Genomic DNA, 23,447 nt, shown 5'->3' with positions numbered 1-23,447 from the left:
AACCGAAACACTTCACAGTGATGTGTTCTAAACTTAATGACATTAATAATACTACAGCATGACATCCTACTCAAGAGAAATTAAGCACTTTTCTAATATAGTTTATCTCATTCAGATTGGCTTTGTTAATTATTTTATCATTGTACATCATAAAGCTATGACACTGAAACAGTACACTGGCGTAAAATGAGCCAGATGTGTGGCAAACTTATTAAAGGAATCTTAGTCAGTAGTCTTTAAAACAGATGTCACCTTCCCACACTTAAACTAACATTTTAAGTGCTCTGTTAGACACACACACACAAACAGCAAGTGGTCCTTTCCCACATTCTGAAATTCCATTTGATTTGAATTTCTGTTGAAGTGGCCAAAATGTTGTGCAATTATTACAGAATGTCCTGGAATGTAATTTAAATGGAAGTAAATTATCGTTGTGTTTAAAGTTTGCATTATGGAATGCTCAACATTGGCGTGTGTCTCAGGCTTTGCGTAATCTCTAATGTTGGTCTCCATTCCAGCGGCAATCCAGTGGCAGTGACCTCCACTGCTAAATACTACCAGACAGGTCTTCAACAGACCCTCTTGTAAACACAGATGGTTTCATGATCAGTAGGTCTACTGGCCCATGTAGTACTTGGTGGGCACGAATGGCATCTTGCTGACCACTGCTGGTACTGCTTTCTTCCTCACTTCCACCTTGATTGATGTGCCCACTTTACTGAAGCCAGCTTCCACGTAGCCCATGGCAACATTTTGTTTGAGGCAGGGGGAGGGGCATCCACTGGTGACCTCACCTAAAATAATGTGGGCGGGAAAGAAAATCATACAGGTTCAGAATGACATATCAGTGAATAAATGATGATTTTAAACTATTCCTTTAAACACAAATGCGTTTGTTACCTATAACCCTGCCGTCAGATGACAGGACTGGTGTGTGCTGTCTGACAGGTGGTCCAGTGGAGATCAGTCCCACTCTCTTTCTCTGAGTCTTCGCCTTTATTTGTGGAACAATGATGTCAGCACCGGGAAAATCTTGTGCCTGTCGACGACGCTTACCTTAACACACACAAATACATTAGCATTCAATAAACATGCATGGGATATGATAATAAAGTCTTGACGCACCTATAGTCCAAACAAGACTTGCTTCCACAGGTGTGGTGGTCTCATCAATGTCGTTGCCATAGAGACAAAGTCCCGCCTCCAGCCTGAGACTGTCTCTGGCACCGAGACCAGCGAGTTTCACTTCACTATCGGCTAACAACTTTTCAGTCAGGGAGACAACGTCGCCACTTGGTACTGAGATCTGAATAAATCATAAATAAATACAAGAACATAAACTTTACAGACGTCAAAAAAAAAAAAAAGGGGTTTAAAACTAACTAGTTTAGTTAATTTTGTTATTAGATAATAGATTATTCTATCAGAAATATCTAACCGTTCTTATACTGTAAAAAAAAGGGAGAAAGAGAGAGATTTGTGCCTCTAATGATTTTTAATAGTCATAAGACACAAAAGTTTGTAGTCTAAGATTTTCAATGTTTTTAAAAGAAAGTCTCTTATAATCCCCAAGGCTGCATTAATTTGATTAAAATACAGTAAAAACAGTAATGTTGTGAACAATTATTACAATTTAAAATAACTGTTTTCTATTTATTCCTGGGATGCAAAGCTGAATATTCAGCAGTCATTATTCTAGTCTTCAGTGTCACATGATCCTTCAGAAATCATTCCATAATATGCTGATTTGGGCCTCAAGAAACATTACTTTTATTATCAATGTTGAAAACAGTTGAACTGGAATTATTATAATTTTTTTTTTTTTTTTTTGATGAATAGAAACTTTAAACAAACAGCATTCATTTGAAATAGAAATCTTTTGTAACATTATAAATGTCTCTACTGTCACTTTTGACCAGTTGAACGCATCGTTGTTAAATAAAAGTATTAATTTATTTAAAAACTTTTGAACAATAGTAAATAATTTCAGTATAGTTGTCATACAGTCAGATGAAGATCACACCCACCTCAACTCCATCCTCCCCTGTATATCCGCAGCGCGTGACCCTGCAGCCCTGAATGCCAAACACTGGGGTCAAAACACTGGTCATAAAGGTCAACTTCCTGAGGTCATCACCCACACCTTTCTGCAGAACCTGGGCCATTGATGGGCCTGCATACAACATGAATAAACATATAATCAATGCCGAATCAAATGCCCCCAAAATGAACATAATGCATTTAAATAACACAAATACACCAATGTATTCTAAAAATATAAAACGGGAATGTGGGCAGTATTACAATGCAAGTATACCACAGACCCATGACTTACCCTGCAGAGCAATAAGACTTTCTTCCATGAACTCCAAATCTACATCATGACCTGCTGCTTTAAACTCCTGCAGTCTGGCCTACAAGCAAACAAACATACATTTGAGCAAACACGTGTAAGCAAATTAATTTATACAAATACAAATTATAAATAGACTGACTGCATTAAAAAAATTGAAAAAAAAAAAAATGGAAATGAAAAATGTTAAGGAAATTTGACGCCCCCCTTGTGGTGTTTAAGGGGGTTAATATTTTCACAGTCATTATACAAAAATATTTGAATGCCCTGATCAACCAATCAGAATCAAGTAAATGAATATGTTTACTGATCATTAACTGTACTGGCCTGCATATGAGCAGAGTCTTTGTCCGCACAGCCAGCATTGGAGACAACGTACAGGTAACCCTGATCTGTCTTGGTCACTATCAGATCATCCATGATTCCTCCTTTAGTGTTTGTGAAGAGGGAGAGAGTGCCCTAGAAGGGGGAAAAAAAAGTCTAAAGATTGCTTTTGCTTTTTTTTACTCAAGTTGACAATTATTAGAACTGTGTGTGTCTGCGTGTGTGTGTTACCTGGTTGTCTTTTAGTTCAGCAATGTCTCCAACAATCAGAGACTCTATGAACTTCACTCTGTCTCTACCATAGACTTTAGTCTATGTGGAGAAAACAGCAAATATTCATTAGACACACTTCAAACTGCTGTCTCAAAATAACAAACAGCCAATATTGCAGGTTAAATGTGGCATTTTAAGCTGATGTTTTACTTAATTTTTAAAACATGTATTAGCTCAAAACAAACCATATGAATTGTTCTACATACAGTACATTAAATGTCTACACACTGACCTGCAGCATGTGACTGACGTCGAAGATGGAGCAGTGCTGGCGTGTGTGCATGTGTGAGTTAATGTGACTGTCTTTGTACTGCACAGGCATACTCCATCCTGCAAACTCCACCATCTTACCACCCTGAGCCCTGTGGAATTCATATAGCGGGGTCTTCTTGAGCGCCACCTAGACACAGAGAAAAATCAATGCAAATAAACCTGTTGGATAAAGTTAATATTTATAGAATACAGTTAATAATATAGTTAGAAGAATTATTACAGTAACACAGCATAGTATAAAATTTGTAGTGTGTTATTAAATCAGCTTAAGATACTGTGACCTTTGACCTCAAGAGCTGGATCCTACCTACGAGTCTGCCCAGTTTTACCTCACATTAGGCCACATTAGCTATTTACAGTTTACGAAACCAGTCCAAAGTCAGCTAAGCAGTTTGAATGAGACACTAAAACACTATCTGATCCACAGAGTAAGTGTGTGCTTGAGGCTTTATCTTTATAACATTATTACATTAGGTAATACATCACATGCTCAAACTGGAAAATTCAAGAGAATTCAGTGCCTTGTGACTACCAGTGATTCAGTCTAATTATCTTATCACTGTTACTGGCATTATTACGCATGGGGTTTCATAAGATCATATTAATTGAGAGATTGCATGGAATATAGCATTAAGTTTTAATTCATTTGTCACACCACAAGAACCATTGAAAATGAACTAACAATTAAAAAAGTTCAACTTCGCTTACAGATTCATGTTTTAAGTTAAAAATGCTCATAGACGTATAACTCATAATCTGTGCGACTCGAGTGTCGTCTGCGTTTGATGACGTTACAGGGTTTCCGAATGAACACATTTTGCTATGTGAAGTGAACTTTTACAAACAGTGTGTTGGGACAAAGACTATAGTTTGGGATCAGTGAACACTGCGTAGGGAGCCTATGAATCGGACCACAGCTTGTGTGTTTCAGTGATTCACACAGTCCAAGCCGCGAGGACTCTGTACGGATGGACGCTCTCGCGCTCTTCATTAGCGCAGCAGCTCGAGCGGACAGCACAGCAGATGCCCGTGTTTCTCCTGCATGAACAACATCCTGAGCCATAACAGACCCCTAGAACGGCACTACATTCAAAATCACACACACTCAGTAGTCAGGGCATTATACTGAAATGCACCAAGTGCAAACTTTCCCTTCTCGAACTTTGCAGGAAATAAGACTTCTGTCAAGGTTTTACAAAAACTTCGGTTTATTTTAAGTTGTTTAACGTTTGCATAGCTTATTATGTTTTTAATGATCACAGTTCCGTGCATACCTCTGTGGAAGCTTGCCTGTACTGCCGCCCCGTTGCCCCCAGACCGACAGTTAGCGTTTCCCTTGGAAGTCGGTTACAGAGTGCGTTTGCAAAAGCCCGAGCAAGCATGTTGTTTTTCGTTCAGTTTCACACCAGTTGTTCAAAAGCCCAGCGCAGGCACTGTCAGCTAGTCTGGACTCGACACACTGCTTTCACTGGAAAACAAGCAAGTGAATTCAGAGAATCCTGGGAAATGTAGTTGGAATTCCTGTCGTACGCGTGCTGTTGAGCAGTTCCCCACAGCCGCTCTTATCTTCCGGTAAACGATGGCGCATAAAACACTTTCCTTTGAGACACGCAGCACAAAAATTAGGGATGTGTTTCGCGAGGAATATAACAATTCTTTTAGCACTTTTGAGGAATAAATATTTGGGTAAAAATGATTTTCCATTTATGCATTTGGCAGACGCTTTTATCCATTGTAATTATAAAAAGCTATAAAAATCACAGTTTTATCATTTACTGCCTCACTAGTCTGTTTAATACAAACAATATGATTTCATATTTCATCAGAAAAGAGCGAAAAAGAAACTCATAACCAATTCTTACAAAGGTGTGTTTACAGGAGACCTTTTAATGTATCTTTCAATACTTGGCCGCAGGGGTAACAATCATTTCAGAAGTGAGGGAACAGAAATGTCAAATATATTAATACCTTTTTGTTTGTTTGTTTTAACTTGTTTATTTATTATTTTATTTTTATTGTCTAATTGTCAGGTTTTTATTTATTTTTCTTCTCCCCTTACTTTTAATTGGCTAAGAAATCAAAAACACTGCTGGTGCTGGACAACCAATAACTTGTATTCTGTAATATTTTTCCTTTTTTCCCATAGTGGCAATTTTATGATTGGTTCATATACTACACTTATATATATATTCATTATTCAGATACTTTGTTTAGCCTATTACATGACTTGAAAGACACACATAAACCATATATTATAATCCCCCACGTATTCTACGCCCATGCTTGGCCCTGTACGTTAAATAGCACTATAGGCCTACTAAACAAACAAAAAAAGCTATATTTTTTATACTTTCATATAAAAAAAATTGAAAACAACAAATCTCATAATGTGAATCTTTAACTAGTCGTTTAATATAACAAGTTTAACTGCACTAATTTAATTTTCATGAACAAATAGTAACACTTTTTATTTTTACGGAGTGATTCGTCATAAGAGTTATTCGTTCGAGAACTACGCTGATCGTGTGCAGTTTTGATCCGCCAAAAGGAACCGATTCATACGAGTCATTAGTTCGAGAATCGATGTAACACATGATCTGAAAAAGGACCTGTTCTCGGTTCCCAGCGCTAGCTATCTTACAACACAATTTCGCTAAGTCTTTAAGAAAACGTACACTTTTTATGTTGTAGTTTTGCTATTACCCTAAAACAATTTAAGATAAAATGGATATATAAGAACTCATTCTTAGTATTAAGCTGCATATTAAGATATTTTCTTGCAATATAATATTTTGAATGCCCATATTACAATATACACAAGGTCAACATGTAACTGACTGATTGTTTGGTCCCAAATCTATAAATAACCGTTCTTCTCGTCCATGAGGCAGCAGCTATTTTGGGTCTGGGGTTTTGAGCTGTTTTTAGGGGTAGAGGTGCCAGGCGGACGAGACAGACATAGATCATTTCAGACCATTCAAATCACGGCGGTTTCTCTGGCTTTTCTTTCGTGTTTGTCAACAACACAACGAACCACAGACGTTTATTAGCGTTTGATGAAAACACAATCTGAGGGTAAGTCTACACGCGCACAGGCATCAGTTTACCACTAAGATATATCTAGCAGTTTTGAGTTAGTGTGCATATGTGGAGCATAGTAGAGACATAAAACGAGATCATCTTTGTTCAGTCTATTCAGCCAAAATTAATCGGAGAGTATTCACATGGGTTCTGTTTTTTTCTTTTCTTTTTTTTTCCTGTTTACTCTCTTAATCTGACATATATAAGAGCTGAATAGAGTTTTTTTGCGTGTGTGTCATTGTGAACAGCACCAAACAAACAAATGTCCATGTTTATTTAATCTCAAACATGGAACATTTAACATCACTGCTGTTTCCAGACCTAAACTGGTTTCACTCATGCATCGAAGTTGGCTAAATGTTTGAAATAAATATGGCTGTTCAAAAGCAACAGCACTATATCCCCAAACTTAGACAAATGCAACATATTTAACATTAGTAAAGCTGTGCTTTAACTGTAAAATGTAATGGCTTTCCCCTTAATTTAGCATCCAGTCATTAATGAATGGGGATGTGAATAGTTATTCATATAGATGTCTTTTGCTTTTGTTAGGAGTAATAGTTCACTCAAACTTATAATACTGCCTTTATATATTCACCATCATGTCATCTACTGTAGGACTTTTTCATAATGGAAATGCCAAAGGTGAAAATCTGAAGACCGTTTCCCTTGCTCTGTCCCATGGAATTACAGTGACTGAAATTTCAGTCCGTTTCTCACATTAAGGTAATCACATGACTTAAAAAGATTTGCAATATTTTGCAAAAGCCGCATGGACCACTTTCATGGTGTGTTTTTTTTTTTTATCCTTTTTTTAAGCGTAAAAGCTCCAGTCTCCATTCGTTGTAATTGCATGGAAAAGTGAGACCAGTGCAAAATTTATTTTGTGTTCTATGAGAGACGGAGAGTCATACACAAAAACAACATGAGGGAAGTGAACATTGATTTCTGAATATTTTTGAATCTTTGAATCAGGTTTTTATTCTCTGTCTGTCAGTGGTGGGAGTGATCATGAAGTCCACTCCTTCTCCTCCTCCAGCATTTGTTCGTGTCAGCGAGCGAGACCTGACAGAGATTGAGCTCCATTCCGTCGACTCGATCAATGACCTGCACCGCACACACTCTGAACAGCACAGCAAAGGTATGTCATCATGTCAGACAGTGTATGTATGACTTTAAAATCCTTACTAATTTCTATAAAACTCAAACCCACCTCTCACTGTCAGGTGTTCAGCCACCCCGTCCACCACCTCCGACCTCCAATGGGAACCTTCAGATGCAAGATCAAGGAGTTCTCTATCAAACAGGTCAACCAGTCAGAAGGCCCTGTGTGAGCAGACTGAATGACAAATGCACTTCCACTTGGCGGCACTATTTTTTAGCATGTGCAGCCATTATTGCGTTCCTCCTTACTCTCATTCTTGTCTTCAGTTTTTTAGGTGAGAAAATCTGTTTGTTAACGCTGAAATTATGAAATGAGTGTTTGAAGGCTAAACTAAAATAAATGTTTTGGCTTCAATACAAGTCAAGGTCCATTGACAGCTTTTGTAGCATAATCTTGGAATTTACACTATACAGAGCCCCTAAGGGGATATGGTGATTAAAAAAATAAATAAAAAAATCAGATGAGAGGAAATTACATTTCAATGCTTTTGTGTTCTCATAGTTGCGTTCCCAGTTGTTCTATTACAAATCCTTTGCATTTTCCCACAAAGGTGCGTTCCCCCAATAGAATTTTGTGTTCCGTTGCAAAACTGTTGTGCCGAGACTAACCTTGCCATCAAAAAAAAAATCTAAATAAACCTCCCTTTATCTAGAATAAATACATTTCTATGTATTTCTGTGCCTTACTTTGACTGCAGTTTTTGTTGTCGTTATTGTTTCTACTTTCTGTGGTAATCATCATTATTCCACTGATGCTGTCAACAGAGCTTTTTGAACATAATGATTCCAGAACATTAATTTAGAGAGCCTGTTGAATTGGTGTTTCATCAAATAACATGTTTTCTGTCGCTAACCCTCCAGTCCAGCAGGGCAGTGCTCTCCACACACTTTTGGAGATGGTGAAACAGAAACAGGAAACAACTGAAGAAATCTCCCAACTCTTACAAGAGCTGCACAAGCTGCACATCAACCTCACAGTGCAGCGACCATAACGACAAATCATTCGACACAGATCCACAAGAGAAACATTACTGCACTGTGACAACACTGAGAGAAGAGCACCGATTACTTCACATCAACGTGTGATTCTGTCTTAAAGGCTTCTATTACTTCAGAGGAATCCATTATCTTGCTCAAAAACATTCACTTAGCATGCTGATTTTTGTGCTGTGTAACTGGACAATAATGTATTAATTAATGGACTTTTTCACCAGTATTTTGTACACTTAAATGCTTACACACTAGTTGGCAACTTGCTATATTAGTTTCACTACAGCAAATGATAATAAAAAACAACACAAAAAAATATGAATAATCATACTTGTAATTATATTTGAATTGATTATCACGCTAACAAACATTAAATTGTAATGTAAAACATGCTTGATCAAGGGCTTGATCATGCTTTCACTATGGTGAGCAATTGTAAGTGATTGCAGAATGACTGTAAATAATTATATAGACCATAATATTCTATTTAATAAGAAAAAATGAATTTTTAAAACAATAATAAATATAACTGAAAATGTTCTCACATTTTGTGGATTCCTGGTTTTAATGTGAAAGGTTTATCCATGCACATTGTTACAAATAACAAAAATGTAATCTTTCATCAAAAATACAACTAGCTTCTTGAAATGACTTTCCTTTTCTGCTTGTCACTTAGGCTGTGGGGTTATAGAGTACAACAGTTAGGTCCGGAAGTAAAAATACTATTCATTTTCTCAACATGAGAATGATAACTTAAAAACCTTTCATGTCAGACTTACTATGAGCTATGAGGTTTAAATCTATATGCTTTTGCTAAAGTCGACAGACCACATTATTTCAACTTGGTTACAAACATTTTTGTAACCACTTTTTTTTTTTTTTTTTAATTGTGTTCAACAGCAGAATTTCTGCTGGAAAACGACATTACCCATGATTCTGCAAAGAAATCTCCACCAATCAGAGAATCGAATCAAGCAAATTATGATAAATTTTAAGTCTGTTATTTCTATCTTTTGTTATAGTGCGTCAGTAGGAAATATCAGTTTACATTTGCAAACATTCATTTTGCCATTAATTGTAACAATCCAAGGAGCCTGACAACAGCCAGCGCTGCACACAGAGATCTGATCTCACCATCATCCAGTCTGTCTGGAATAACATGAAGACACAGAACAAACGGAGACAAACTAAATCCAGAATAACTGGCAACGTCTCCAAAATGCTTCAAGAAGCTTACCTGCAAAGCTACCTGAAAAACTATGTGCAAGTGCACCAAGGACAAAAGCTGCTTTAAAAGCATAGGATGGTCACACCAAATGTTGAGTTAATTTAGTTAATAGTTAACTGATAAAGAAAATCTATTTATGACATTATTTTTGACAGCATCCTCATTTTAGAGCATTTTTACACAAGTACCTAAAACCTTTCACAGTACTGTAGCTTTGCAGGTAGGTTTCTTGAAGTATCTTGGAGACATTGCCTCAGTTTCTTCATGTCATTCCAGACAGACTGGATGATGGTGAGTTAGCTTTTTAGGCATTGTTTCAGCTAATCTTACTCAATTTTGATATTTAACATCTACTTTTCACCATCCAATCATTTTGTGATGGATAAACTCAACTGCCACATTTTTTTTAATCATGCAATATTCTGTTTAATTCAGAAAGGTCACATTACAAATACAATGGGTTGGAAGCAGAGTTTCACATTAACTTTAACATGTATTTGATTTGCTTTTATTGTTGTTGGATGAATCAAAGTCACTGTTATTAAGTGTGTGGTTTATAATAATATGTAAAATCAGAACAGCAAATAAGTTCTTAGGAAATTCTTTGTTCACAGTGTTCTCCACTCCATCCTTCAAAGCAGATACACTTAAACTTTGACCTCATGTCACTGAGAGGAAGAGCTTCATGGGTACCATGTAGAGGGATCATGTAACCTGAGTGAGGGTCCCGTCGAGCACACCGTCCCTGGGCGTTACACATTCTTTTACTGCAGTTCCTGACACCGATCTGCAGGGAGGAGACATATTCTCCTAATACTGAGCTGATGTAATCACGCAAGAGAGCGCACTGCCGCTGGAGAAAGACAGAAACATATATAACAGCTGCAGCAGTGAGTAAGAAGATGTGTGCTAAGTCTAATATCGAATATTAGGCATTTTCAGTTTGTGTACTGAAGGTGTTTGGATTTATATGGAACATTAGGTTCACGCACAAAGGTAAATCCAGACTATAAACCCTCACACACACACAGTTAGGCCTACTGACCTTAGACTTGGCAAAACTCAGCTCGCCCCACAACACAACTCCAGTGGCACCTAAAGCAGCACTCTCACCTAGTGTGTGCTCCAAATCCGTCTGAAAAGATACACACACACTAACACAAAAAAATTAACACATAAAAATCAAATCATCAAAAAAAAAACAACCATAAAAAAATCAATAAATTACATACAAAAAATAAAATAAATAAAATATAATTACTTAAAACCAAAATCTAAAATACCACAATTAATTAAAAATTGTCCAATATTAATATTCTAAATTTTTTTTTTATAAATAAACACACAAAAAAAATACATTAAAATTATATTATTATATTATATTATAGCCATTACTGATATAACTGATAATTATTTTAATGTTATGGCTGATGACATAAAATTGTCCAATATTAAAATTCTAAAAAAAAAAAACAATTATAAATAAACACTAAAAAGAAAAAAATTAAATTAAAATTATATTAATAAAATCTTAACAATATCTTGTGTTAATAATCACTTAAATATTAAATATTATAAACAAAATTAAAATTGTCCAATATTAAAATTCTAAAATATTTTGTGTGAATAAGTAAATAAATAAACACTGAAAACTAAAAATAATGCTTTTAAATGTTAGCTGAATTGAGCTATCAGCATTATAATAAAATACATTTTGAAATTAACTAAAGATTACATTTAGGAGTGGTGTTTTAATAAATATAAAACAATATTTTATTATTATTATTAAACAATATATATATTTAAAAAAAAACAAAAGGTTATTTTTTTTTTAAATTAACATTAATTGACTCTATTGCCCCCAGAATAAGGTTAGTTACCTTTACAGTAACCAAAAAAAAATGTACATTTAGTATGTACAGCAGCACTGTGTACTTAAAAATCCAGTGGCCAAGAATTTACATTATTGCATTCTTGAACTGATCAGGATTCTGTGCTGAAGAAGAACTAAATGCTTAAAAAAATGAGAATGAGGTGAGTCACCTATGGCTGTACTGGGCAAAAGCTCAAAACTAAACCCCTCCTCTTTCAATATCTATTCTATCATGATAAAACTGGAGCTCAGAACAAACACAATGTAAAACCCAGTATGGAAACTGTCAAAGGGCTCTTGTGTAGGTACCCGATTAAGAAAGGCCAATGTGTGTGTGAATGCCACTCTGGTGTAGGGGAAAACAGGAAGTGCTTCGGTGCCAGGTGAATGCTGGGATGCCACTCGGAGGGCCTCAAGTACACGGTGTCTCACCATGAGTTGAGCGTGTGTGTGTCCTGCCAGCTTACGCCACAAATAAATGCTGGGATACAAGGCGGTGGTGTGTTGCCATAAAAACGCCAGGTTATCATTCAGAATCTCTGTTCCATTGTGGCACTGCCCCGTGTATCCACTCTGTCCTTGGCCATGATTGTTATAGCAACTGGGAAACCCATAAAACCCCCATAATCCCTCTGGGAAGAGGCGGACACCTAGGCGTAGAGTCTCTTCCATAAATGTTCTTGCTGCTAATTCAAACTCCGCTTTCGCCTCAGATTTCACTTCCTCTTCTGACATATCTGGATGTTTCCACCTAACCAGCTTTTTTGAAAATTTCCGATATACAATTCCGGTCCCAAAGTTCCACATCCATACAGGCTGCCATGCTTCCCAATCTAGCACTGCTAATCCTCTGAATGTCTTTCTCAACACATCACTGATCTGCATCTCGGCCAATGAGAGGTGAGCATTCAGGGATCCTAGTTGAGGCAGGCCACCATTGACCTTTGAGCCCTGACGGTTGATGTAGGGGTAAAGGCCCAGACGGCGCTGATAAAATATGCTCATATTCTGACCCTGAAATCTCTCCTTTGAGTTATGTATGATGTTGAACTGGCGCAGTGGCAGGGAGACCCCGTATCGATGCTGACACCAAGATGTAGGTATATTCCAGATCACTGAAAAGCCACGCCTCCCAATGACAGACTCCACCCCCTCAACCATATTCTGAACAGAGTTGCTGAGAGACAAAATGATTGACAGGGCTAATGTGAGGAAGGGATGGTAAATAGATGATCTCAGAAGCATGCCTATGAAACACACACAAATTAGTGTCATTTATATCTGATGAAAAAAAAGCAAATAATCTAGAAAAAAAACTGTATGAAACTTTTTTTAGTTTAAGCAAGACAATAGGCTAAGCTCAACATGAATTTTCTATTATTCTGTCTATACCGGGGGAGTTGAAAGGATGTCCTGTGTTGTGAGTACAGTATTGTTCATATAAAACAGGTTTAAAGTATACCTATGGTTGCCTGATAACCATATCAGAGCAGATCCGCAGTGGTAATCATGGTAAGGTGTCTCATAAAGTGTTGAACATTTATTTTTATGTATACACTCAATAACTGATGTTCTATTCATTGTTAATCAAAAAATAAATACATTAGCAGTTTACCTTAAAAAAAAAAAAAAAAAAAAAAAAAACACTTTGTGGCCATTTACTAAAACCAACTAATCTAAAGATGTTTAAATTACATTTTTTGAAATGACGAAAAAATAAATGTTGACCAGTTACAGGTCATACTATACACTATACTTATACATTTATATATTTACATAAACTACTGTTCAACAGCTTGGGGTTAAAATGGGTGTTTCTTTTTGTTGTTTCTTTAATTAAAAAAATTAGGGACACTTGTTTTCAAAAAAGAAGCACATAATCTCAGCAGTGCCATTTGTTTTAGCGATAAACACATAATCTCAGCAGTGCCATTTGTTTTAGCGGGGTGTGATAAAAGAATCAATAGAAAGTTTTTATTTTGATGAAATCATATAAAAGCAGCACATAATCTCAGCAGTGCCATTTGTTTTAGCGGGGTGTGATAAAAGACATCCTTTCAATTATAATTTTTTTAATAAAAAGGAAATAATTAGCAGTTAAAACACAAAGTAAACATTGGTATTAAGGCACATTCAGATTCTCACAGTATTTTGAATCAATACAGTTCAAACAGTTCAGGTTTACGAAATCCTTCTTGTCCTGTAAACAATGTGTTTGTGTATCCCTGAATTATTACAGACTGAAGAAGTGTAGTATCTTGTCCTTGTGCTCAGATGGGCAAGCCCTCCTGGGCATCCAGAAGATGGGCAGCCCTCTGTTGTCGGTGTGACGGCAGAAGACTGGAGATAGTAGAGGAGGTGAGGAGCAGGAGACTGGAGAGTCTGGTAAGGACTGGAGCCAGGAGATGACGGAGGACAAGATGGAAGAGGTGGAGGAGCAGGAGGACTGGAGAGAGGAGGAGGTGGTGGAGGAGCAGGAGGACTGGAGATTGGAGGAGCAGGAGGACTTGAGAGTGGAGGAGGAGGTGGAGGAGCAGGAGGACTTGAGAGTGGAGGAGGAGGTGGAGGAGAGGACTGGAAAGAGAGGAGGGAGGTTGAGGAGCAGGAGAAAAAAGAGAAGGGGAGGAGGGAGGAGGAGGGATGGTGGAGGAGGAGGTGGAGGAGCAGAAGAACATGAGAATGAAGAAGTCTGTTACCGGAGGGAGGAGGTGGGTGGTAAATTAGCATCACTCTTCCTGCCTTCTGTACAGGTGATGCAGGATTGTTAAAATTAGCATCACTCTTCCTGCCTTCTTCCTCGTTCTCTGCGCTTCTACAGAACTTGTGCAGCACCTCCATGGGCATGAAGGAGGCCAGGGTCCCGACATTTTGGACAGGCTTGGACAGCACAAACCCTAGATGGGCATAGAAGTGCTGCTTATCATGGGTGGTAAGGCACAATCGGGTGCAGCCCCGTCCTTTGGCATACCGCTCAACACCCTCCATCAGGATACGCCCGTAACCCTTCCCTCGTAATGTGGTGCACACCACGACTGACTCCACAAACAGACTATGGCTCCCCAGAACGCGGGACAAGCGGGCATGGCCTATCAGCTTCTCGTCTTGAGTCTGTCTCTCCCCCTTCAGCAGCAGGAGACACACTGGATAGCTGTGGCTCGACTGACGGAGCGAGTGAATTCGCGCCCCCATGCTGCGCTGCCATTGGGTATTGAGTAATTCTGCACAACCTTCCACTAGCTCCCAGCGCTCGTGAAGAGGTTCAATTCGAATGACTTCACAGCTGATGTTGCCATCACACCTGCACACACGCCAAGGGCACGGGGTCAACAGGGGCCAGTAACAACACTTGACTGAATGGCTCAGACGTCATTTACGTAATGGTCTTCATTCATTTGGGATAGATTATTTTTTATTCAACCTCATGTTGTTCCAAACCTGTATGACTTTTTTCTTCTGTGGAACACAGCAGATATTCTGAAAATATTTCAATCTTCTTGTTTTTTTTTTGTTTTTTTTGTCAGTACAATGAAAGCCAATGAGGACCAATCATGTTGTTTTGGACCCCACTGACTCATTGTACAGAGAAAAACAGCTGAAACATTCTTCAAATGACCTTCTTTTGTGTTCCACAGAAGAAACAACTTTTTAGGTTTGGAACAACATCAGAGTAAGGTTAATTATGAAAGGATTTTCCTTTTAAAGGATTTAACTTCCATATTTTTTTTTCCCAGCCGTGAAGAACAAAGGTGGAGTATCCACTTGATTTCTTATAAATCTGCAGTTATTTCTGTAACGTGCTGCAACAGCTGTCAGCTGTTTACAACACTCAACAGTTTTCATCATCATCACTTCCACATGTCATTTTCATAGACAAAAGTTAGAATAATAAAAAGGTAGACTGACTTTGTAAGTAATTCACAGCACTGAAGCAACAAACACAAGCAAATAACAACAGCCTATTTCATTAGCAGTTTTCTTTTTTCTCATAACACATACAATTATTTTTTTTTATCTGTTGAAGTCAAAATAGCAGAGGAAGTCATGGTGTGAATGTGTGATTCCGCTGTTACACCACATGGACTTCATGCTAATGTAATATATATAATGTTTAAAACATTTTATATTGTTTTTATTACATTAAACCAAATAAATAATTCAAAAAAACACAACTAAACTAAAAATTAGACAAAACAACTATGAATTTCCTATGTATGAATCCAAGTGAATAATGCAAGAAACCCTAATTTGCATTTACTCTGCAATTCCTTCGCATTTCCTATGTATGAATGCAAAGTGAATGACTTTATTATAGTAGTCATCAGATATAGCTTTTCCAATGCACCTAGAGAGCAGGGTGGGCAATGGTCAATATGCTAACATATATATTTAGTACAGTAGTTTTGCATGACTGCAAAATGAGATGCACAGAAAATTGCTGAAATTAAACAAGCTTTCATTTTACACAATAGTTCACATTTCATTTTGCAATTTTGAATGTCAATAGCTTAGTACATCAAGGGAAGCAATGGTAGTTGACCAAGAGGACAAGGTTAACGGCCAAAAATATCAGTATACTGATTGATTTATTACTGGTTAATTATGAACGGAACAACACATATAAAAGTAACATGCATTTCTACTCTTTTCTAGCTTGCTTCCTAATATCATTTTCTAATAAATAACTGAATATTGTTGGCTTCCTCTTTTATAAGTAGCTTTGGATAAAAATGTCTGCTAATGCATAAAATGTAAAAATAAATTTTAGTTTCTTTGCTAAAAAATCAAAACACAGAACCCATGACTGGACTAAAGGATTTAAACCCAGGTTCAGTGCTCCGACATAAACCATAACCACAATCCATTGTAAATAAAAACATAAATCAACCAAAACTGTAAACACCAAAAAAAAAATGAGCAAAAGTGCAAATAAAACAACCAGCCTCACCTGCAGCCCTCAGAGAGACAGAACTGCCAGTTAATGTTTAAAAGTTGTGTCTCATGCAACTGAAGGTTAAGATCAGGAAACAAGACAGTTACCCCCTGACAACCCTTCTCTGTAAGCTCACTTTAACACTGGCCTGGGGTCAGTGTGGCTGTCTCTAGAATTAATTACTTTTATTTTGGTAGGTGTGAGAGCCTGGTTCTAGAATCAGTAATTAGAAGAAACCGAAACAGCTTTCACGACTTTACCAAGCCAAGTGTGAAATGTGATGAGAAGTGTGTGTGGGTTTTGAGAAGGCTGCAAACCCTAATAAGGAGATGAGTAAAGCTATTCAGAGCACTGCCATTTAACATGTTCATTGAATAATTTGATTGTCAATGTTTGTTTTTTCTTCTTACTCAGGTCAATTGGCCCCGCATTTTTTTTGGCTGAACCCAGTTGTTCATTCAAGACTGATCGTGCTGCACAGCCAGACAGAAACACGCATTGTCTCTGTCTCAAGCAAAACTCGAAACGAGCGAGTCTTCTTCAGTCAAAGGCCACGCGACTCTCTAACGGGTACTGAACAGAGTTTTGATTCAACATTTCTAAATACGGACAACAGCTTAATAACTATCATAAACGTGTTTGGTAAAACCGATTTTAATAAAGGCTTGAATCTTTAATCAACATTAGCAGCATGCCCACAAGAGCACAACACGACAGACCGCAAGTCAAAGAAGTGAACAGATGAACAAACACAGCAAGCGGTTATGATTCCCGTTCGATGCTTGTGGGAGACACATGCGTTTTATTTTAGATTAGCTAATATGAGAGCTTATCGGTGATAACCTACATGTTGATAACTTTATCGCTGTCACAGCAGATGTTTTGAATCTCCCTTTCTTTCTAGTGGAGCAAGATGAAACAGCGCGAGTCGATTTACTGCCACACTACTGGCCATGTTCACTACCATCCCCTCGTTGTACATTCTGGAAGTTACTGTAAAGCCTGCTGTGCTCCGCGGCATTAACACTGCATACGTCAATTTATATACAGTGGAAGATCAAATTTTAAAGAACCAATTTATGAATCTTGATTGCTTAATAGACTTGACAGCCCCCCCGCCACCCCCACCCGAACTATGTTAATCTCCATCGCTCAAAATGTGAAGACTAATGTTGACAAAATTTCCAAATGGCAATTTCACCCAAAAACCTTTATTTTTGACAGAGAAAACACATTGATCGCAGGTGAGGTAGGACTTTACAACAAGGTTTCTTAAGTAATGTTAGATTAGCCGTATTTAACTGACAAACATTTATCACAGTTATTTATTCATCTTTGTTAATGTTAGGTAATTTTTTTTGTAAAATACAGTGTTCAACCGTAGTTCATTGTAATTCACAGTGTATTGACTAATGTTAACAAGCACACCTTTTGATTTTAATTTAATGCATTAGTAATTGTTGTTATTAACATTAGATTAATAAATGCCGTTAGATCTGTGTTCAGCTTCATTATTCATGTGAACTAAAGTAGTTAACTAATGAACCTTATTGTAAAAGTGTTACCAAAGAAGATTACAAAATAAAAAATTTGGAAGGTTACAGCTGGTCAGAAATTAGGAAGTGTAAAAGCCCTTGCTTTGAGTGACTTCAGCACATCTGCAGCCACAGTATCTACTATATTCTCAACACTGTGCTGGTGTGATCTCAGTCCATTTCTTCTTCCAGTCTCTTATAGACGCGTAGTAGTGGTTTCTTAGCCCATAACTTTGTTGAAGATTTTCAGATGGGTTTAGATCAGGACTTCTGGCACCGCCATTTATTTTTTAATTTCTTAGCTTAAAGGATCCTTTCCCCATTTTTTCAGTGTGACGGGGTCATTGTTCTTGCATGACAAATTGCCGGTTGATGGCGAGATGATGCAGGAAGGAACTACATGTTGCTGAAGAAGCGTTATGATAAACATTGCTTTCAACTGCCATGTATCTGTTACAAGAGGCCCAAAAAACTGCTGCTTCAGAAAAACATCCTCCAAACCATGACACCCATCTTCCAGCTTTCACTGACTTCTTTACGCAGTCAGGGTGCAGTCTTTCCCCAGTTTAAAGAGAAATGTTTTCCCATCAGGACCCAAATAAATTAACTTGCTGTTCTCACTAAAGTAGTGCAACTTTTTTGACCAGTTCTCCTCTCTCCACACAAACATGCTCCTCAGCAAAGGTGAGTTCAGCTATTTGTGGGGAGGCTTCATCACTGCAGAGTATACTTTCAGTCCGACTTCTATTAAAGCCTGCAGTGTTGAACCATTCTCCATCGAGAGTCTCCACATTGTGCTGTCTTCTCACTCATTTGTCTTATGCAGACAGCAGCCTTTTTGGGGAACTTGAATGAATTAGTGTCATTGTAATTTCTAGAAACTACAGATTCAGAATGATCACGCTTCTCTTGCAGATGGCTGCAAGCGTCATCCTTTTTGCCTTTGTGCTAGGACAAACCTCCTGTCACGGGTTTCAGTCACCTTAGAGTGGCCCGGCCATTACTGCAATCTCATATATTTTCATTTCATATTCATGGGTTTTATCATATAATAAAGAAAATTAAGCACCAGGTGCCGATTAAACACCAATAACTTGGAGGTATCTGTAAGTGTTCGCTAATTTTAGCATCAGAGTTCTTTTTCAAATATCCATTTTAATCTCGCGTTCTTTATATCGTGCTACAGTATATATTGAATTTATGAAAATATGCTTTTAAAAAACTGTATCTTCTATCCGCACCCCCAGTTAGGATAACTTCAAAATAAAGGACTTAGCAGGGACATTGGAAATTTTAGGAAATTATAGGTTGTTTTCTAATTCTGTTCTCCACTGTATATATATGCATTTTGCATATAAGATATGGGTGTTATCCCCATCCGACCCCACCCTTCACAATTATTGCTTGTTTATCACTGTTAACACCTGCTACAAACTTTACGACAGAAATCAAACATTCAAAAAAAAAAAAAAAAACATTATGCCACAATACTGTAAAAACAGTTACTTTAAAGGTTTACAAAATCCCGTGCATATTAAACTGCATAGTAAACGTTACTACGTGATTCTTGGGTTGTCATGATTTCAACACTTGACAAAACAGTTTAGATGTGACGTAACAATTTAAACAGACTTACATAACTAACTCTTAAAAATATCCAACACACAGAATAATAAACATAAATCGTTCCTCAGAAAAGTGATCATGTTCTGGAAAATAATTACATGTGTTCCAAGTTATTTGTTAGGAACCTTATATCAATTTAGCAGTGGCTTGCTGTGAGACTTTATCAAGCTGTTGGACATTCAATTATACGTACAGAGCATTATAAGTACACTCCATCTGAAACTTAAAATTCAGCAAAATTTCTCTATACAACAAAATACCTATTATAGAGGTTTCCTGTAAATATAATGTTCCCAGCAAAGTGATCAAGTACCAAATAGAAGTATGTCAATATTAATTAGGACCAACCCGACCACCTATAAATAATGATAAAATGTTTGTTCTCAAAAAAAACAGTTACAAAAACTACATTAAAAAAAGGCCAATTTCTGATCAACAAGTATGTTGAACCAACAAATTTTAGTTTATATGAAATATGCGGCATATAGGGCCATTTAAATCATTCCTTAATGCTTGGAAAACAATTGAAACCAACCATATTTTCAGCGAGCTGCATTCTCTTGCACAAATTAGGACATGGTTCAGAAGGAAACCAATCAGTGTTTATGGAAATATTAGCAAATGTAAATCGAGAAAATTCAAAATGAATTGTGACAAGAGAATTTGCTAAAAGAACAGGAAAATGCCAAGCAAGTGTTGAGATCTGGCAAAATCTGATAAGAGTAATGGTTTCAAAAATTAAAAAAAAAAAAATGTAAAATATTTTTACTCTCCGGTAACTGTAGGGAATAGTAAATGATAATGAAGGCACATTTCCTTCAACATTTTTCCCCCCCAATGTAATATAACTACCATAATAGTGGCAATGATACCATTAAGAGTCTATTTCTCAAACTTTTTAGAAAGAATCTCAGCAGAACTCATTTTGATAACCAAATGATACCAGTGGTCAGGATTGCAAAGATTATTTTACATGACTTTAGTTTTTTTAATGTCTAGCTGGATGTTTCTTTAACTTTCCACGTCTCATAGGTACTAGGGTGTCAGTACAGTGATGTGGAGCTTAAGCTTTACTCAAATCTAGGAGGGAACAACGATGCATTATTAATTCAAATCCAAAATGGAAAAAAACGTAACTTCACTTGAAAACAATAATATAATGCCCCACCCAAAACACAATAAAGGAAACAGTGTATCCAAAACATATCACAAGACGCCTGGCACAGTGACCCATTGTGTAAGGAATGAAATGCATTTTGAACACTTACTGTATAAACCACCACACTCTCTCCCCGAAAAAGAAAGAAAAAATTAATCCAAATAAAAGCAGGTACATCCTGATTTATCCAAAGTGTATTAAAAGTGACAATTGTAAATGCTGAAAACTAGCCAATCCTTTGCAGATTTTAACCAACTAATGCCCTAAAGAAAAAAATAATAAGACACGATGTCAAACACTTACAAATGGTGTCTTCATTCAAAAGATTTACAAACACAAACTGATACCTGACATTTTAAATGGCACTGTTCCTTTAATTACAGACGCGCAACTCCAACCACACACACAGGTTATAAACCTTAGCAACATAAGAGTCCCAGCAAGGTTACCAAATGTCATGCTTTATTTATTTTCAGGACGACTCATGCAGACAGGACCTAAAAGGGAAACATTCCGCACTAGATTGGCGCCGGTGCATCCTCCCAATTCGGGGCCGGTGCTTTAACAAGGAGTCAACCCGTCAACAAAAATAATAATAATTACTAACACTTGATCAAATTAACACCATGTGGAAGTTAACTGAGAAAAAATCGGTCACTGTGGATACTACCAAAAACTTTTATCCTCCAACCAGCCAGGGAAAGGAAACAGAGGTCATATTTAAAACAAGTTTACAAACAATTTTGAACATTATCATAAAATGCTCCTAACAAAACGTGCATTTATTTTGTACTTGTCGTGTTTTTGGCTTTTTTATTTCATGAACCTCTAACCTTTTTCTTGTTTCAAAGCATAAAACTTCTTCAGATCTTGTTCTGTAATTTCTTTGTTGTTGACTTGCAAGTGACCATGAGAAAGGATGGGTCCTTGGCTGGGAATTTTGGTTCTGTACAGAAATGAATGATGTGTGTACAGTGTGTTCTGTGTGTGTGCGTATGTCCTTCCAGGCTGTGGTTGGTTCAGGGTCACAGAAGTTGAGCTGTGTAATGTTTCTATTCGTACTGAGCAGCTGACGCAGTGACATTCAGGCGTCTGTGTTTGTGAGGTATGATTGGAGGAGTAGTGATTTGAGTTAGTGATTGGCCAGAAGAATGAGTGCACATAAAAAGGGAATGTGTGCCTACAAAAGGTTTTAGGAAGTGTATAACCGTGTTGTGTTGTATAGTGTGTGTGTGTGTGTAGTATGTACGTAAGCGACCGGTCACCAGTCTGTCTCAGTCCACTCCAGGTCCACACTAGATCCAAACAGAGCCACCAGCTGATCATCATAGGGGCAAATATTTCCTCTTCATGATCTCTTGCAGGGCCACCAGCAAAGCGCTCAAAGGCTTGTTACGTCGATCACTGAAACCACAAACATGTGTTGGCAGCTATGGCACACATTTCATTTCAAAGCAAAAAAATTAAGCTAGACGGACTCAGAGATACTTACCCAAGCATTTGACGTCACCTATAGCATAGGCTGAGGCAGCACGTGGTTTATTAGTGACGAGAGCAAGTTCTCCGAAATTAATGCCCTCTATCTGCAGCGAGTGATCTCCACCTCAGCATTATCCTGTCTGTCTGCTTTTGTCTAAAAATAGTGTAAAATGACATTTTGGCATTACAGTTGGGGCGAGGGGTTAAATTTTTTTAACAGTCTTTCTGCACCGCTACAATTGTTAAGTATTATAATTACTAAAATAACGATGCACCAAACATAAGCGATGGTTAAGTTAAAACTCTAAGATTCTCCAACATTTTTGAGGAAAAAACACTATATATGAATGGCTTGTCTCTGGCATTTTAATCTGGGACAGAAAGTAATTTAATAAAAAAAAGAAAATCGTTTTTTTAGCAACATTTAAGGAATTTAAAGGTATAATTTCACAATGAAAGACAGGGAAAAAGAAAGATACTACGGAACTGGCACTTTACTCTATCATCAATCTTCACCTCTCACTGACTCTACAATCGGAGAAGCCAATCAGCATATCGCCCTGGTGATAGAGCAGCCCTATCTAGTCATGATTAATGATACAAGTAGCATCAATCAAGAGTCCCTGATCTTCAGTGCAGCACGCTGCTCTATTATTACAATGCTATAATTACACCTGCTGTGTGTCTGTTGGCTCTTTCAGACATGCTGTACTGCTCTAAGTGTGTAAGAGCTAAAACAGAGGCTATTCTAGATTCTCAATGGCAATTTCATTCACTGACTCAAACTAGATTACGGTAAAATGTGTTTATGTATAGAGGTAATGTACAGTGGCATTAGATAACAATATGGACAGTTTATGGGAATTTTTCAAAATACTTTTAATTACATGTACTGGGTGATGTTTTAGTGTATGTATGAAATAATTTTTATTTTGTAAAGCACGTTTTTGTTTTGTTTCAAAACATTTTAAAGAAAAATCTTAATTTTAATATTCAGTTCTACATTTAATAGTTTAGGCCTGGGGGATAATGTACATTTAGTGACAATATAAACAATCATTAAAATTTGTTCTAAATGATTTAGACATTTTATATGTCCACATATAACTTTATGTGAGTGTACTGTCTGAAATTTAAATGAGTTATTAATTTTTTATTA

The 23,447-nt window shown here is 37.1% G+C and overlaps 2 protein-coding genes across 5 annotated transcripts; both read right to left on the bottom strand.

Moving 5' to 3' along the window:
• Positions 1 to 442: 442 nt before the first annotated feature.
• Positions 443 to 4,790, bottom strand: LOC109094921 (aminomethyltransferase, mitochondrial-like). The gene is made up of 9 exons (XM_042762352.1): positions 4,498 to 4,790; positions 3,183 to 3,350; positions 2,909 to 2,989; positions 2,681 to 2,812; positions 2,336 to 2,414; positions 2,028 to 2,173; positions 1,126 to 1,306; positions 901 to 1,056; positions 443 to 794 (listed from the first exon to the last, which is right to left on the bottom strand). Exons 1-9 carry the CDS (start codon positions 4,603 to 4,605, stop codon positions 616 to 618), a joined length of 1,230 nt encoding a protein of 409 aa, XP_042618286.1. The 5' UTR covers positions 4,606 to 4,790; the 3' UTR covers positions 443 to 615.
• A 5,296-nt stretch (positions 4,791 to 10,086) lies between these two features.
• LOC109095271 (hyaluronidase-1-like) lies at positions 10,087 to 17,398 on the bottom strand. 4 transcript variants are annotated; one of them, XM_042762350.1, is made up of 4 exons: positions 17,337 to 17,388; positions 11,869 to 12,806; positions 10,732 to 10,821; positions 10,087 to 10,539 (listed from the first exon to the last, which is right to left on the bottom strand). In XM_042762350.1, exons 2-4 carry the CDS (start codon positions 12,802 to 12,804, stop codon positions 10,279 to 10,281), a joined length of 1,287 nt encoding a protein of 428 aa, XP_042618284.1. In that variant the 5' UTR covers positions 12,805 to 12,806; positions 17,337 to 17,388; the 3' UTR covers positions 10,087 to 10,278. The 4 variants fall into 4 exon arrangements, 3 of the variants coding, with proteins under 3 accessions (XP_042618284.1, XP_042618283.1, XP_042618285.1); XM_042762349.1 differs by lacking the exon at positions 17,337 to 17,388 and adding an exon at positions 16,505 to 16,578; XM_042762351.1 differs by lacking the exon at positions 17,337 to 17,388 and adding an exon at positions 16,505 to 16,578 and having other exon boundaries at positions 10,087 to 10,473.
• Positions 17,399 to 23,447: the final 6,049 nt, after the last annotated feature.

Source organism: Cyprinus carpio, chromosome A8 (genome assembly GCF_018340385.1).
Source record: "Cyprinus carpio isolate SPL01 chromosome A8, ASM1834038v1, whole genome shotgun sequence".
In the NCBI taxonomy this organism is placed as follows: domain Eukaryota; kingdom Metazoa; phylum Chordata; class Actinopteri; order Cypriniformes; family Cyprinidae; genus Cyprinus; species Cyprinus carpio.
The sequence above is the reverse complement of the archived record's forward strand: the minus strand, read 5'-3'. Positions and strand labels throughout refer to the sequence as shown.

What these genes read in the sequence shown, in the direction of transcription:
- LOC109094921 (XM_042762352.1), bottom strand. Translation starts at nt 4,605, where the DNA reads ATGCTTGCTCGGGCTTTTGCAAACGCACTCTGTAACCGACTTCCAAGG. An exon ending in CAGGGGAGGATGGAGTTGAG is followed by an intron (nt 1,307 to 2,027) that starts GTGGGTGTGATC and finishes TGATTTATTCAG; the next exon opens with ATCTCAGTACCAAGTGGCGA. An exon ending in ATCTGACGGCAGGGTTATAG is followed by an intron (nt 795 to 900) that starts GTAACAAACGCA and finishes ACATTATTTTAG; the next exon opens with GTGAGGTCACCAGTGGATGC.
- LOC109095271 (XM_042762350.1), bottom strand. Translation starts at nt 12,804, where the DNA reads ATGCTTCTGAGATCATCTATTTACCATCCCTTCCTCACATTAGCCCTG. An exon ending in CATTGGCCTTTCTTAATCGG is followed by an intron (nt 10,822 to 11,868) that starts GTACCTACACAA and finishes GTATCTTTTCAG; the next exon opens with ACGGATTTGGAGCACACACT. An exon ending in TGAGTTTTGCCAAGTCTAAG is followed by an intron (nt 10,540 to 10,731) that starts GTCAGTAGGCCT and finishes GTCTTTCTCCAG; the next exon opens with CGGCAGTGCGCTCTCTTGCG.